The 14243-nt window shown below is 46.2% G+C and overlaps 2 protein-coding genes across 3 annotated transcripts; one reads left to right on the top strand and one right to left on the bottom strand.

Moving 5' to 3' along the window:
- The first annotated feature begins 3232 nt into the window (after positions 1-3232).
- LOC123147547 (40S ribosomal protein S13-1) lies at positions 3233-5677 on the top strand. Its single transcript, XM_044566819.1, has 5 exons — positions 3233-3377; positions 3458-3530; positions 3613-3751; positions 3839-4025; positions 5412-5677. The coding sequence occupies exons 1-5, from the start codon at positions 3355-3357 to the stop codon at positions 5443-5445; spliced, it is 456 nt and encodes a 151-aa protein (XP_044422754.1). The 5' UTR covers positions 3233-3354; the 3' UTR covers positions 5446-5677.
- A 2063-nt stretch (positions 5678-7740) lies between these two features.
- LOC123147546 (28 kDa ribonucleoprotein, chloroplastic) lies at positions 7741-10732 on the bottom strand. Of its 2 annotated transcripts, XM_044566817.1 has the most exons (4): positions 10133-10728; positions 8835-8936; positions 8400-8705; positions 7741-8026 (listed from the first exon to the last, which is right to left on the bottom strand). In XM_044566817.1, exons 1-4 carry the CDS (start codon positions 10646-10648, stop codon positions 7946-7948), a joined length of 1005 nt encoding a protein of 334 aa, XP_044422752.1. In that variant the 5' UTR covers positions 10649-10728; the 3' UTR covers positions 7741-7945. The 2 variants fall into 2 exon arrangements, with proteins under 2 accessions (XP_044422752.1, XP_044422753.1); XM_044566818.1 differs by lacking the exon at positions 8835-8936 and having other exon boundaries at positions 10133-10732.
- Positions 10733-14243: the final 3511 nt, after the last annotated feature.

Genomic DNA, 14243 nt, shown 5'->3' with positions numbered 1-14243 from the left:
GGTATCACTGCCTTTTCCAAATACTTTGTTTGTACTCCTTCAGGATCTGCACTCACCCTCTTCCTTGTGGACATCTATTACGAAAGAACAACACCTGACTGAAAAAACATGGTATGATGACACATGGAATAGGTACATAAAATGGATAGGCATGTCATATTCTCATATATGATGTGTCAACTAATCAGATGATGGTGTAACAAAGTAGAAGTAATGAAAGACATCATATGCAAGATACGTGCGACTAATACAACCTTGCCAAGTTAGAGCAAGCACCTTAATGGGTGAATAAGATAGGCCAGCCTCCATCATGCCAAGTTTGTTAGCCAGTAGATTATTCTGCAATATTCCTCTCGTGCACCAATTATCATATTCATTATGATCATGTTCAATATCTACATGCATGAAAACATAAAAAATAAGTGAGTATCTTTGTAATGCATAGGGGATTCTAATCCAATAGTGCCTCCCTGTAAACCCCTATGTGTTATCTCTGTGCAATTTTTCTGAGAGATGCCATGTGTGCTGTAATTTGGTGTGTGCATTAATATAACATGGCCTACTAATCAAAATAGAGGCTCCCTGTTGAGAGCTCCATAAGTAATGATACTTCGCAGATAATGGATCGCCTTGTCTTAAACCTCTCCTAGGTTGAAACTTTCAGTTTCTTCATCATTAATTCAAACCCTATAATCAATAGTGAAGACATATTTCATCATAAGATTTATCCATCTTTCCTGAAAACCAAGTTTTAACACAATTCCCTTCAAGAAAGGCCATTCCACTCAGTCACGCATAAACCCTCTTTTCCTTCCCTCTTATTTCTAATAGTATAAAAGCTCTCATATGCCACTAAAACATTGTCCATAATCATTCTCCCGGGCACAAAAGCACTTTGGGTGGGACTAATAATATGAGGCAACAAAACATTCAATCGTGATGCCAATATTTTGTAGATAACTTTATAAACCACATTGCAAAGACTGATAGGTCTAAACTAGGTTACCTTCTCTCGGGTGAATTGACCTTAGGGATCAACACAATCGCAATGTCATTCCATCCCGATGGAATTGTGCAGGTATTCACCGCTTGCAAGACCTCATCAACCAAATCATCCCGTGGCATGGGCCATAATATTTTATAAAAATAGCATGAAGTCCATCTGTCCTTGGAGCCTTTAATTCTCCAATATAAAAAAGAGCCTTACGAACATCATCAAAAGTATAAGGGCCAAGCAAAACATTATTCACCTCTACAATCGCTCTACTCCGGACAAGGGACAAGACTTCCTGGTTTAGGTTTAGAACATCCGAGGTAAAAATACTAGAGAAGTAACTCATAATATGTTCCTTCAGATCATCATCCAGAAGTTTCTTAATATTGTGCCTTTTTTCCTGGCAGTTGCAGCATTATGAAAAAGTGATGTATTGCGATCCCCATGTAACAACCAGTTTGCTCGGCCTCTCTGTAACCAGAAAATTTCTTCTTGATCCAAAAGATTTTCAATGAGTACTAAAATTTCCTTCTCCCTCGAACGTGATTCCCCACCGATAGGAACATGCTTCAACCTCTCTAATTCCCCACTGATAGGAACACGCTTCAACCTCTCTAATTATTTTTTAACTTATTTATTCTCATTTTTCGTCCCTTCAAAGTTACTCAGTCCCAAACATATAAATCCTCATGCACCGCTCTAGTCCGTGCAGAGAGTTGAAAAAAGCTTCATTTGGATTGGTGCATTGAGTACCTGTACCAGTCCCCCCCCCCCGAACTAAATGGTCCCACGTCGCTCCCATACCATTGCGGCTTCGGCCGTGTTGACCATCCCTTAGTAAGACGACTTCACCAAAAAAGGTGGTTGGCTTGGTGAGATTCAATGCCATAACTTGACGTCAGACGCTCAAGACACACTTTGCATTGATAGCCCAAAAGGTTTTTGAACCTATCGAGTCTTGTAATTTCATGGTGCTTTCTTCAAGAAAGTTCCCAAGCAAAGTCCTGGACAGGGTGCAGGCGCACTCCTAGGTTCCAAATGTTAAAAATGTTAATGTGCTTGCCATTTCCACTCGTCACACATGCCTTTTATCATTGCACTTACTTCAAGCATAATATTTTGCCGACTAGAGGAGGAACCCTAATTCCGTGTTTGTCTTTATCCAAGACCTTGTCTTTTTCTACCATTTTTTCTCAGTGAATGTCATTTCTTCTCTTCTTTTAGAACAAAATGTTATTTCATCTCAAAAAGCAGAAATGGTGGCCTTTTCACCTTGACCTCCTTTTCCCTGACTTATGTGGGGAATAGAGAGGAAACACACAGCGACTTTCCTCCGCACTAGTTTTGGGTCGGCCCATATGAGGGGCGAGGCTCCCCTATTTTTTGTGTTTTCTTTGCTTCTTAAAAAAATCAGGATTTCAATTTTTTTTCTCAATTTCATTTTTTCCAAAACTCATATTTTTTCACAACATTTCAAAAAATATGAATTTGAAAAAATCTTTGTGGATTTTAAAAATATCCCACATTTCAAAAAATCTTTATGATTTGAATTTGTTTTTGGAAAATTTCAAAATTCCCAAATTTCAAAAGCTATTCATGAATTTAAGAAATGTTCCGAATTTAAAAAATGCTCACAACCTTGTGAAATGTTCCTGGATTTAAATAATTGTTCATGATTTTGAAAAAATGTTCATGTATTTCAATAAGTGTTCATGAATTTTCTTAAATGTTCTGAATCAAAGAAATTCAGAATTGTTTCCAGATTTCGAAAATTGTCTTTGAATACATAAAAATATTCATGATTTCTTTAGAATTTTAAAAATTATCACACATTTAAATTTTTTTCATATATTAAAAAAAACTATAAATATAAATATAAAACAAAAAAAGAAAAATCCAGATAAAACTGACAAGGAAAACAGAGAGAAAAAGGAAAACCGATTTGCCCAAAACCAGAAAGGGAGTCTTCATAAAAATACAAGCAGTTCTACTTCACCCTATGTGGCACCAAGCGAATAAGTGGGAGAGGAGGTATGCGTTTGGTTGCTATCTGCCGCCCTACGCGAGAAATAGGAATCATCGTTTTCACAAGCTTCCCTGTTGGACTAGGACATATGTGGGCCGCAGTCGTTAAAACGCTGGTTTTGAAGGCCCACACTAGCCCAGTCCACGTTGCGACGCGGCGTGATCATGGATCTAAATGGGCATTACCTGAAGGACCAAAATATAAGAAAGCCCTCAAATAAGTGGAACCCCAGAACCCTAACCAGGCTCTTTTCTATCCTCTCACCACTCGCGCCTCTCTCGCCCTTCCCGCCGCCGCCGCCGCCACTCCCCTCGCCGCCGCAGCAGCCGCAGCCATGGGGCGCATGCACAGCCGCGGGTAATTCTCACCCCCTACACCGCAACCACAATCCGGTGAATTTTCTGGTCTAATGGCGTCTCCGCGACTCTGTTACGCAGGAAGGGCATCTCGTCGTCGGCGCTGCCGTACAAGAGGACTCCCCCGAGCTGGGTCAAGACCGCCGTCGCCGATGTAAGAAGAAGCCTCGCCTTCTCTTGGCCCCCTCGATTCGATGTGATATGGCTGGCTGATGCGCGCGTCGGCTCGTGTGCAGGTGGACGAGTTAATCACCAAGGCCGCGAAGAAGGGCCAGATGCCGTCGCAGATCGGCGTCCTACTCCGTGACCAGCACGGCATCCCCCTCGTCAAGAGCGTCACCGGGAGCAAGATCCTCCGCATCCTCAAGGCCCATGGTGAGAAGTAGATTAGATCCCACCTCGTCTTTCTCAGATTGCTCTTTGCTTGATGAGTGGATTGATTGTGTGAGTGTTGGTGCGCAGGGCTGGCACCAGAGATCCCGGAGGACCTCTACTTTCTGATCAAGAAGGCGGTGGCGATAAGGAAGCACCTGGAGAGGAACAGGAAGGACAAGGACTCTAAGTTCAGGCTCATCCTTGTGGAGAGCAGGATCCACCGCCTCGCTCGCTACTACAAGCGCACCAAGAAGCTCCCGCCCACCTGGAAGTAGTAAGTCACTCACTTCCATTGCCATTAATCTTTCTTCTGATATAGCTTCGGTGAATTGTGAGGCCTTATCAGTTTAGTACGCAATGTACAGTGAGCGGTTCGTTGTTTGTGTTTCACTTGCTACATATGAGGTGTAGAATGTGTGCTACATATAGCTTGTTGAGTAGGAGTTAGTGTCAGGTACTACTTCAGATGAGGCTACTTAAATGTGATATTGTGTCGTCAATGCATGCCACTTAGCCTATATTTAGATCCTAATTTGTTGGCTGTTCTGTCCTCCTGGGACAGGAATTTTAGAGAAATGGGATTCTAAGCTACTTAGTTATGCCTGTGATTAAACTTAGTTGTGTTTGTGCCGGATGTGCTGCTAATTGGTGTTAGTAAGGCATTCCCGTGCTGGCATACTGTAGTGGACACTGCTGTTTCGGTGTGCACACCAAAATTATAAGTACATGATGCAATAGTTTGATTTGTAAAGATCGATGTTATGAAGTGATGATATAGCCACTTCAGACATTTTTTAAGATCTAAATGGAAAACACCTATGCATTTTGTGTGTTACTAATTGACTTCAATTTGCCAGCATGATAATGTTAACTTCTTCTTTAGTTTGGATATGAAATAGGAATTTGATGAAGATCACAATACTTGTTTTAAAGAGAAATTAGATCAACCCAACTGAAATGTTTGCAGTTTTGAAAAATGCAACTGGTTGTGATACTGACATATGTGTCATTATCCCACGAATGGGTGTCTGGGTGACACATACAATGTGTTCTTCAAACTGCAACATTTCTACAATTGCATTTATCTATTTTAGATTCCTACTCAGTGGTGGTCTATTATGTTGGCTGAATCATGTCATTCTGCAGCAAATCTATAATGATGAAATTGCATTTAAATTTATACGAATAAAATCATTGGTTATCTGATGTGCCGAGCAATATCAGCCATTTATGAGGGTGCATTTTAGTCTTTTAGAATACAAATGGGTAGCCCAAGGCAAACGTACTACCTCCGTCCAAAAAAGCTTGGCCCTCAAATGAATGTAGCCCAAGACAAATGGGTAGCACCAAGTTAGTGCTAGATACATTCATTTGAGGGACAAGCTTTTCCGGACGGAGGGAGTACTAACTAAACCGTGCATCTATGTAATGTAAACATTGTTGTTGAACCGAAGGCAGTTCAATGATAATTGTACGACAGTTTATATTCACTCTGTTGCATTTGTTGTATGGCCTGGATGAATTTGTACACATATCGGACTACTTTTTGTCATACGTAAAGCATTTACGTTGGACTTATCTTATAGTATTCCTGTATGTTGCCAATTGTGTTATCTCATACAACAAATGTTTTGCTAACACAATTCTTTCGCCTCTGCAGCGAGTCTACCACCGCCAGCACTCTGGTGGCTTAAGGGAGATCCAGATCTGGTGTGCTCTTAGCTGATTAAAGCTTGATTGTTCTGGAAACCATTCTTATGTAATGCTTTATGATAGTTTGGAGCCAAGCAGATGCTGCAAATTTTCTCTGTTTGCCTGGAGGATGCTGTAAAACCTTTATGGTTTCACTGTTCTGTCTGTTAAACGACTGTTATAATGTACCCAGATTTTGTCAGTTACAGTTAGCAGTTACCGTATGTTTTTTCAGATAGTACATGTTGCTCTTCCGCTGAAGATCGTATACTTCGCTTGCTTTGCTCTTACTCAGCGGTTTACTGAACTAAGCCTCGCATTCAAATACTTGAGCGTTTTCAAATTGAAATGTTGACCACATCCTTAGGAAATACATAGTATGGCATCAAAGGAGAATTTTGATTTGGTAAGGTTCACATGCTAGAGTCCTGTAGTATGAATGGTTTCATAAGTTTTTGGGATTTTTCATTCCTTTATGAATGGTGCAGGCTAACTTCCTTTAGTCTAGCTTTGCTGAGATGTTGCATTTAAACTCGGTATCAGCAGATCATCTCCTCTCAAAGTGCCAATAAAGTCGTAAGTAGAGAAGTTTTTCAAAAACTTACCTCGTTTGTCCATCAAGTGTGTGCTGTCTGACGAATAATAACGTGTCCATTGCTAATGCGTTCGTATTATGTTACATGGATGGACAAATTATAAATTGGCGTTCTTGTTCCTCAACATGTTAAAGATGCAAAAGTCGGCTGAAGAGCTAAAGAAAACATAACGTATCCAATTTTTGAGATAAAAATCAAATGGCCACCTATGTCAAACAATGTAGCTAAAGTTCTCAAATTTTGGCATGAAAAACTAGTGTCCCTCGAATCTGTACACACCCCTTGGCAACATCCTCATGTTACACATGATCACTATGGCAGTATGACAACATCCTTCTTTTTTCTTTGAAAAATAAGACTTTATTGACCTCAAGGACTCCACACCAAGCAAAAGCACACCCCCTTGGAGAATCGGCGTCCTCATCCTCGATCTGCTCCGATCCGCGCGAGCCCTTCTCAAGGACTCACGTGATTTTTTTTGTCAACAACAAACGAGCTAGTGCGGCCGGCTGTACCTTGGAGAATCGGCGTCCTCATCCTCGATCTGCTCCGATCCGCGCCGCCCCCTGTCCCTGGTGGCTCTGGCCGCCGTTTTCTGGATGCCGGGTGTGCGGATCTGGTGGTTGGGTGCGGATCCGGGGGAAACCCCTAGCCGGCGCGGCGGCCACACTGAAGATGTCGCCTTTGGGCGTCGTTCTCCTTGCTGAAGGCTTCGGTGGGCTTCCTGCACCTCCCACCCCACCCAGCAGCTCAGGTGAAAGCCTCAGTTCCTCGTTTCATGGCGACGACGGCACCTTGGTGGCGTGAACCTTCCTGAAGGCGTCGTCAAGGAAGTGCTCAAGTGGTGGTGGAGTCGGTGGTGGTTCGACGGCGGATTGTATTGGCCTGATCTTCATCTTCGGCAACTTGCTCGGGTCCAGGTGTGGAGGGCTTCAGCCGCTGGTGCGAGGGGATCGGAGTCCCTTTCTCGTGCCATGGGCTATGGTGCCTCCTATCCTTGACCGATGCATGGTGCTGCATACTCTTGGCCTTCTCCGGGGTTTTTAGCGCCTTCGTCTCGACAACTCTCGTCCGGTGCTCTGCCTTGCTGCTGCCGGCAACGGTGACTGGGTGTTCGGCTCCCCGTTTCGTGTGGGTTTGTTCCTGGTGCCTCTCCTTCGGTTGCTTGGGAATGCTGATCTGGGTTCTAGGGTGAACCACTCCACAGGCCGCCGGTGCGGCACCCGTCGAGCCCGGATGAAAGGGTAGGGGCCCTTTGCGGAGGCGGAGTCAGGTCATGTGTTGCCCCTGTTTTCCTTCTGATGGCAATCAGTGACACAAAAACATGCACGGTGGTGCCTTCCTCCCATAGCCTTAGTAGGTTAGCTGGTTTCGGCTTAGCGGCGTTCGATGTCATTCTATGCCTTCGAGTTGTTCTACTGAGCACAATGTATCTTTATTTCCGCTCTTTGTTTTCTTGTTGTAAGTGGCAGTCCTGTAATCCTGGCCGGTTAATGGCTTTGTTAATTCAAAGTCGGGCTCTTCTTGAGCCTTCGTTCTAAAAAAGCACACCCCCTTGGCAACATACTCCTGTGTGATACATTCGTGGAAGACCACAGATCGTGTGACACTGGCATCAAAGAAGAGGCAGAGGAAATCCGATCGCTTGATTCTTGACTAGAATGAATCGTCAAGATCCCATCGAATAATGCTCTCACAAGATTTCAGACCACCGGTATATGGTCAACCCAGTCAGTCCATTCATGTTAATGATTGTATTTCGGCAAAATTGCAATGGTACATCACACTACATTACTCCGTACATACAGAAGATGTTAGCTACTGAGTTGCGCTCGTGCAAAGTGCCTGAACAATGAACTCAATTGGCAAATAAGTCAAACAAAAATAAACACAGTAGCTTCCGGTTCTAACTCTCAAGGGTTTGGCTTAGTGTATCTGGCGATTTTACATGAGCTTCTCTGACGATGATATCCCGTCCATGAAATTCCTGTTGCGTTAGTAAGAGTCGAGATAAGATATGATAGTTGTCAACATAGTCGCAAACTCGCAATATCATTGGGAGTGGCATAAAAAAGTGTATATAGAAGCAGAGTCTAATCAGGAAAAAATATGAAATGGAGGTGCTTAAGATATCATGGAGCTACTGGTAAGCTTCAGGTTATGCAGAAACATTCTGAAACAAATGTAATCCCATTTTACTTATATAGGATTTTCTTATACAAACTAACCCGAGATGCAGATTCTGAAGGAGATGCATATATGAAGTTTCTTGAAATAAATTCAACAAGGATTTGCGGTTTCCATTCTAATATCAAACCCGAGGGAATAAGTAGCAAAATACAGAAGTTAAAGAATTATACCGTATTGTTAAGCTGCAGAGCAGCCTCAAGCTCTTCGGCTGAAGAAAATGAAAGGAATCCATAGACACGACTTCTCCCTCCTTTGCGATCTGTCAGCAGCCTTGTACTAACAACAGTTCCACACTGAGTGAAGTGCTCCCTCAAGTGTTGAGGTTGAACAGACCATGCAAGGTTGCCAACATAGATCTTGTATCGACTTTCAAAGATATGGTCCTTCATGGGTGGTGTATGGGACAGGCTGGGATTTCTCCTACTAGCAACGACGTGAGCCGCTAGTTTTACAAACATCTCACGCCCATCCAGGTCCTATAAGAGAAACATCAAAGTAAAAGAGAGTAATTTGTAATTGGATTACTACACGGAGCACTTTCATTTGTAGACAATATGCAAGTTGAGAAGAAACTACTGAGAAAATGAAGCCATTGTATGACTCACAAATCCATCGAGAGCATTGATAGCTGTTCTAGCTTCTGCAAGAGAACGCATCGTAACAAAGCCACATCCTCGACTAATCCCGGTCTCGGCATCACGAGAAACCTGCGGGTTGTTAACAACTTCAAATATTACCATCAAAATGAGCCTCTAGAATCTTAGGGCTTCTTTGATTCAAAGGAATTTTATAGGATTTCTAGAGGATTGAAATCCTTAGGATTTTTTCCTATGTTGGTCCTTTGATTCATAGGATTAGATTCCATAGGAATTTTTCCTATGGAATATTTTGTACTACATTTCATAGGAAACCTAACATCCACTCCAACCTCTTTTTACAATTCCTTTGTTTTTTCTGTGACATCAAACACTCATTGCTAATCCTATAGGATTCAAGTGGGCATGCCACTCCAACCCTATACTTTTCCTATTCCTACATTTTTAAAATCCTACGAATCAAAGAGGCCCTTAATTGGAAGCAACAAAATATTACCCAAGGATGTGACACCATCATACGTATCATATACAATCACGCATATAACTAAGGCAGCAATTAGAGTGTAATTCTATTGAGACCTAAACCAGGACATCATTGAACAGATACTAGCCAAACGGCACCAAGTTCAGTTCACTGGTGTGTCGGTCAAATATTACTGACTAATACAACACCACGAGAAATATGAAAAATGAGAAGCATCTGATATAAACCCCACCCTTTGTTCATCAGCAGTTTTCAGTAAGATATTGTGGAATCATAAGCGCAAGAGCCGCCAGTAGAGATTGTAAACATTCAAATAAAGTATATAAAAAGGAAAAAATACGACAGACTGCTGTTTTCTCTGCACAATTGAAGTATCCAAAATACCAAACCTGCTGCGTAACAGGTGGTTCAGAGCATCCATTGAGATTTGTGGAGTTGCTAGCCTTACTGATGGTGAGGCAGGTGAGTTAAACTCTATCTATGGGGTTACCAGATAACTTCACTTAATTCTATGAACTCCCGAGGGACGGACCAGAGCAAGGTAACCCGTAGTGCCATGCTAGCTTAAGAAGTTAAGAAGTACTCCATGGATGGTAAGTTATAGGCCTGGGGCAATACCATGGTCCATGGCTGCACGGGCCATGCCTATCTCCTACCTCCATGTCCCAAGCCATTGGAGCCATCCATCCAGGGGGCGTCACTGGTGTTCAGCCGGCCCGTGCAATTCTTCTTCATGGATGATAAACACCGTGTAGGGTATAGTAACACTATGAATCCGACAGCGGAGCAGGCGCGCGACCGCGTGAAATGCAAGGGAGCGCACCTCGACGGAGAGGACGGTGCCGTATGGCCCGAAGAGCTCGAGCAGTTCGTCGACGCCGCACCTGCGCGGCAGGTTGCACACGAACATCTCGCGCGGCCGCGGCTGCCGCCGCGTCCACCCGCTCCCATCCTCGGCCTCCGGATCTCCGCCGTAATGCTCCTCCTCCCCGTGCGCCGCCGTGCCATTGCCCCCGGCCCACTCCTGCTCGTCATCCTCGTCGTCAGACTGCGCCTGCGTAGCGGGCCACCGAGGTGTCTCCTCTTCCTCCTCTGTATCGAACGCTAGAGGCGTCTCCTCCCCATCCTCTGTCTCGAACGCTAGTTGGCTCGCGCTGGCTCTCCTCCCCTGGCCGAAACGAGAGGGGGAGGCGGCGTTGGGGTTGGGGAGGCGCGCGGCGGCGGAGGAGAGGGCGAGGCAGCGGTGGCGGTGGCGTGTGGGGGGAGAGGATAGGTGATGAGAATGGATCGGGTTGAGAAAGTGAAGCAGGGTGTGATACAGGGCAGGGGCGGAGGCCATGGCGGTCGGATAGGGAGGAGGGAGGGAGAGCAGCCGAGAACGGGGGAAGAAGGAAAGCGGCGTTGAGTGCCGAGCTTTCCTGACAAGGACGAGATGAGCGGCCCGATGGTTAGCCACGTATGCAATTTGCTCCGTGCCGTACAGCAATAGCTGCGAGAAAAGTGGCGATAAAAATGAAACTAGAGGCAGCGATGTCAAATAATTCAAATTTTGGTTAAAATCAGATATTTTTTTGGGGTCCATCTTAGTTTGATCTCTTCATCAATCTAATGTAATTTGTTGCCTCCCCTCTGCCTGCCGCTTCCAGCAGCTGGTGATGGGGAGGAGAATTCTAGTGCCGCCGCTTTCGTTAGCAGTTTAGGTCAGGGTTTTCTAGTCTTCGCAGGTGCGGTGTAGCCGGTACTCGGGCGGATGGTGGTGCTACTTCTTCGAGTTTGTCGTTCGGACTTCGATTCTTTTTGAGTTTGTCCGTTTGGATGTAGTCGACAAAGCTCCGGCGTAGATTTTGCCGTCTCTTTTGGGACGATGAGGTTAGGGTTTTTTTTATCTTGTGATGAGATTTGATGCCAGATGCTTCAGATCTATGCAAGGGTTTAATGGCGACGATTGCGGCTCCAGGGCGCTGGCTCTTAGGGTACGTGCACGAAGACTTCCTAAGTGTCATTGACAAGGTCAAGCTGGCTCCGGTAGGGGAGCGACGACAGCGCCGGCTCATTCTGACGGCAATAGTGATTATTTGGGGTCTTAAAATCTCAATGTAATTTTTATTGTGTTTGAGATGCTTTGTAGTTCTGTTGAACTTTGCTAATAGACCTGCATCATTTTTGCAAAAAAGAATAATGAATAAAGTCGACGCATCCGTTTTTTATTTGTTGCTGAATTACAGATCTTTTTCTTTTTCTTTTAGTTTCTTGAAACAAAACCCAAAAAAAACAGGGACCAATTTTGTTGAGTTATGTTCGTGCTTTAGAGGGAGAGGGGGGCAGGGTAGAAGAGTTGAAGAGAAAATACTATGGATGAATTTTTAAATGCACTCCCATTGTGCGAACTTATAATTTTTTAAAGAAATGCCAACTTCTATTCATTTATTGTTTTTGGGTCTTGTACTGCTACTTTGTCTTTGGTTCCTCGTACTTCAATCACATTACCAAGCCTGAACATTATTGGTTAGTGCATCTCCAACAGCTTTTGTATATTGGTTCCCAAAAAATGGTGATAGAAAAAGGAGAGAGAAGGTTCAGCAATTCAAATCAAGTTGTGCTTTGACAACCTTTGTATATTGGATTTGCTATATTTGTACAAAACATGCAATGACATGTGGGAAAAGTTTGCCAGACACTGTTGGATTTCGGGTTTCGGCAAACCCTTGAGGTTCGAACACTGGGGTGCGTACGAAGATCTCTCTTTCTAGCTCGCACACACCATGATCTTACGACCTAGCTCGACGAACCCAGAGAACAAGAGACACAAGAGTTTATACTGGTTCAGGCCACCGATGTGGTGTAATATCCTACTTCAATGTGGTATGGTGGATTGTCTCTTGGGCTGAGGATGAACAGTTACAAGGGAAGATCAGCCTCCTGAGGTGAGGTGTTCTTGTGCTTGGCGAACTTGTATGGTCAAGGATGATCTGGATCCTCTCTCTCTGGATCAGTTTCCTGTTTTCTGTTCCCTTTCACTGTGGTGGCTAGTCCTATTTATAGAGGCCGTGGTCCTCTTCCCAAATATTGAGCGGGAAGGGATCCCATAACGGCCAAATTCGAAGGGAAACAACTAGTACAAGTTATCCTGACAAAAGTAGCCTTCGCTTGCCAAAGGCTCTGGTGGTGACGCCATCTTGGGCTCCACGATGACCTCCGTCCTGCCGTCCTGCTCGTCTTGGTCTCGTTGCACCAATATGAAAACCTTTGCCTGATGCCTCGGGACTCCTCGCCTGTGCTTGCCTCTTTAGCACCAAAGAGGAAACGAGGACACTGCGCGCTGGCGCCCGCCTGGCCCCAATCGTCATGTCTTGCGCCACAGAAACCTCGAGGTGTCCCTTGCCTTGATCTCTCCGCCCCTCACGAGCCTGCCTGGTGAAGTTGCCCCTGAGGAGGTCTTGTGTCGTCCACCTCGCGAGGCTTGGCCCCTCGCGAAGGTCTTGAGTGTTTGTTGGTGAAGATGGGTCGTACAGGGCCGCTGGTGGAGCCACGTTGTGGGCCGCAGGCAGGCAAGTCTGGGGAGCCCCGTTCCCAGAACGCCGACAGTAGCCCCTGAGCCCAAGGCGCGCTCGGGCTTGGCTTCGAGGCGAAGCCAAAGGGCAAATGTGGAGCGCCGCGGGCCCCAACAGCCTGCGGCCACGGTTGGCGCGTGGCAACTGATTGGACGTGGGCGTCTCTGTTTCCCCACACTGCCTCGGCAACTGTCCATCTGACAAAAAGGTCGGCGCGGACAACGCTTGCCTTCATTGCTTTCCTTCGTCTTGCTCCAGATCCCCTCTCTCGCTCCTTGCTTCCGAAATCTCCAGATCTGCTTCAATCCCCTTCCTAGCTTTCGACCAATGGTACCCTGAAAGGCCAAGGCCGTTTCGCCGCCTGTCTGGTATGAGTCGGCTCTGGACGTGCCCAATGTCTCGGAGAAGAACCTCGCCGCCACGTGCCTGTTGACGGCGGGGGAGAGCAACGAGAAGGGGAAGACCAAGCTCCGAGCTGGCTCCGTCGTGCCGGAGGCTTCGAAGAGCTCCTTCTACCCCTTCTTTATGAGCAGCGTCGTCGCGTGCCTGGTTCCCCCCTTCTCCGACTTCTTCTACGTCGTCCTCCGTCATTACAGGTTGCATGCCCTCCATCTCCATCTCAACTCCGTCCTTCTCTTGTCGATCTTTTCCTTCTACTGTGAGGCGCATGTCGGGGTGATGCCATCCGTGGCACTGCTACGCCACTTCTTCTTCCTCCGAATCAACGACGGCCACACCTCTGGGTGCGCCAACTTTGTCGCTGCCGGCAAGGCCAATGTGATCTCGAAGGCCGGAAAGAAGGCCGATGGCTTCAGGAGCAAGTGGGTCATGATGGATGCCAAGTGTGTCCACCCGCTGTTGAAGCTGCAGAACGGAGATGCCCCAGTCTGACGAGGGGTGGTCCCACGCGAAGCTTACCGACGACCGGGAGAAGTTGGTGCTGGAGAAGATGACCATCGACCTGAGGCCGAGCAATGCGAAGGCGGGGAAGCTGATGGGGCCATGCTCCTGAGAGAATTCCTGATGCTGTGGGTGGATCCTCTCCAGGCGCGCTCGCGCCCCTTGTGGACGCTCGGGGGCGGAGAAGGCAAGCTTCGCTTGAGTCCGGAGGCCTTATTTGAAGAGTAGCTGGCTGTACCTCTCCACCTCTTGGTCAGGGACGACCAAGAGTATTCGCCGAGTGCCCACATTCCCTTGTTCCTTCGGAAGGACGGGGCGCTGGTCGTGGCCGCCATGCCCACCTTTGACGAGCATGGCCTGGTGCCGCCGGCGCCCCCTGGGGTCCCGGTTGCGACGGCAATGGTGGACGTGTCTTCTGGTGATTCCCGCAGGGATGGGGAAGAGGAGGAGGGCGACGAGCGCAACTCGGAGGCGACCCCCGAG

Source organism: Triticum aestivum, chromosome 7A (genome assembly GCF_018294505.1).
Source record: "Triticum aestivum cultivar Chinese Spring chromosome 7A, IWGSC CS RefSeq v2.1, whole genome shotgun sequence".
Taxonomy (NCBI): Eukaryota; Viridiplantae; Streptophyta; class Magnoliopsida; order Poales; family Poaceae; genus Triticum; species Triticum aestivum.
Note: the sequence above shows the minus strand (reverse complement) of the source record. Positions and strands in the feature narration are given on the sequence as shown.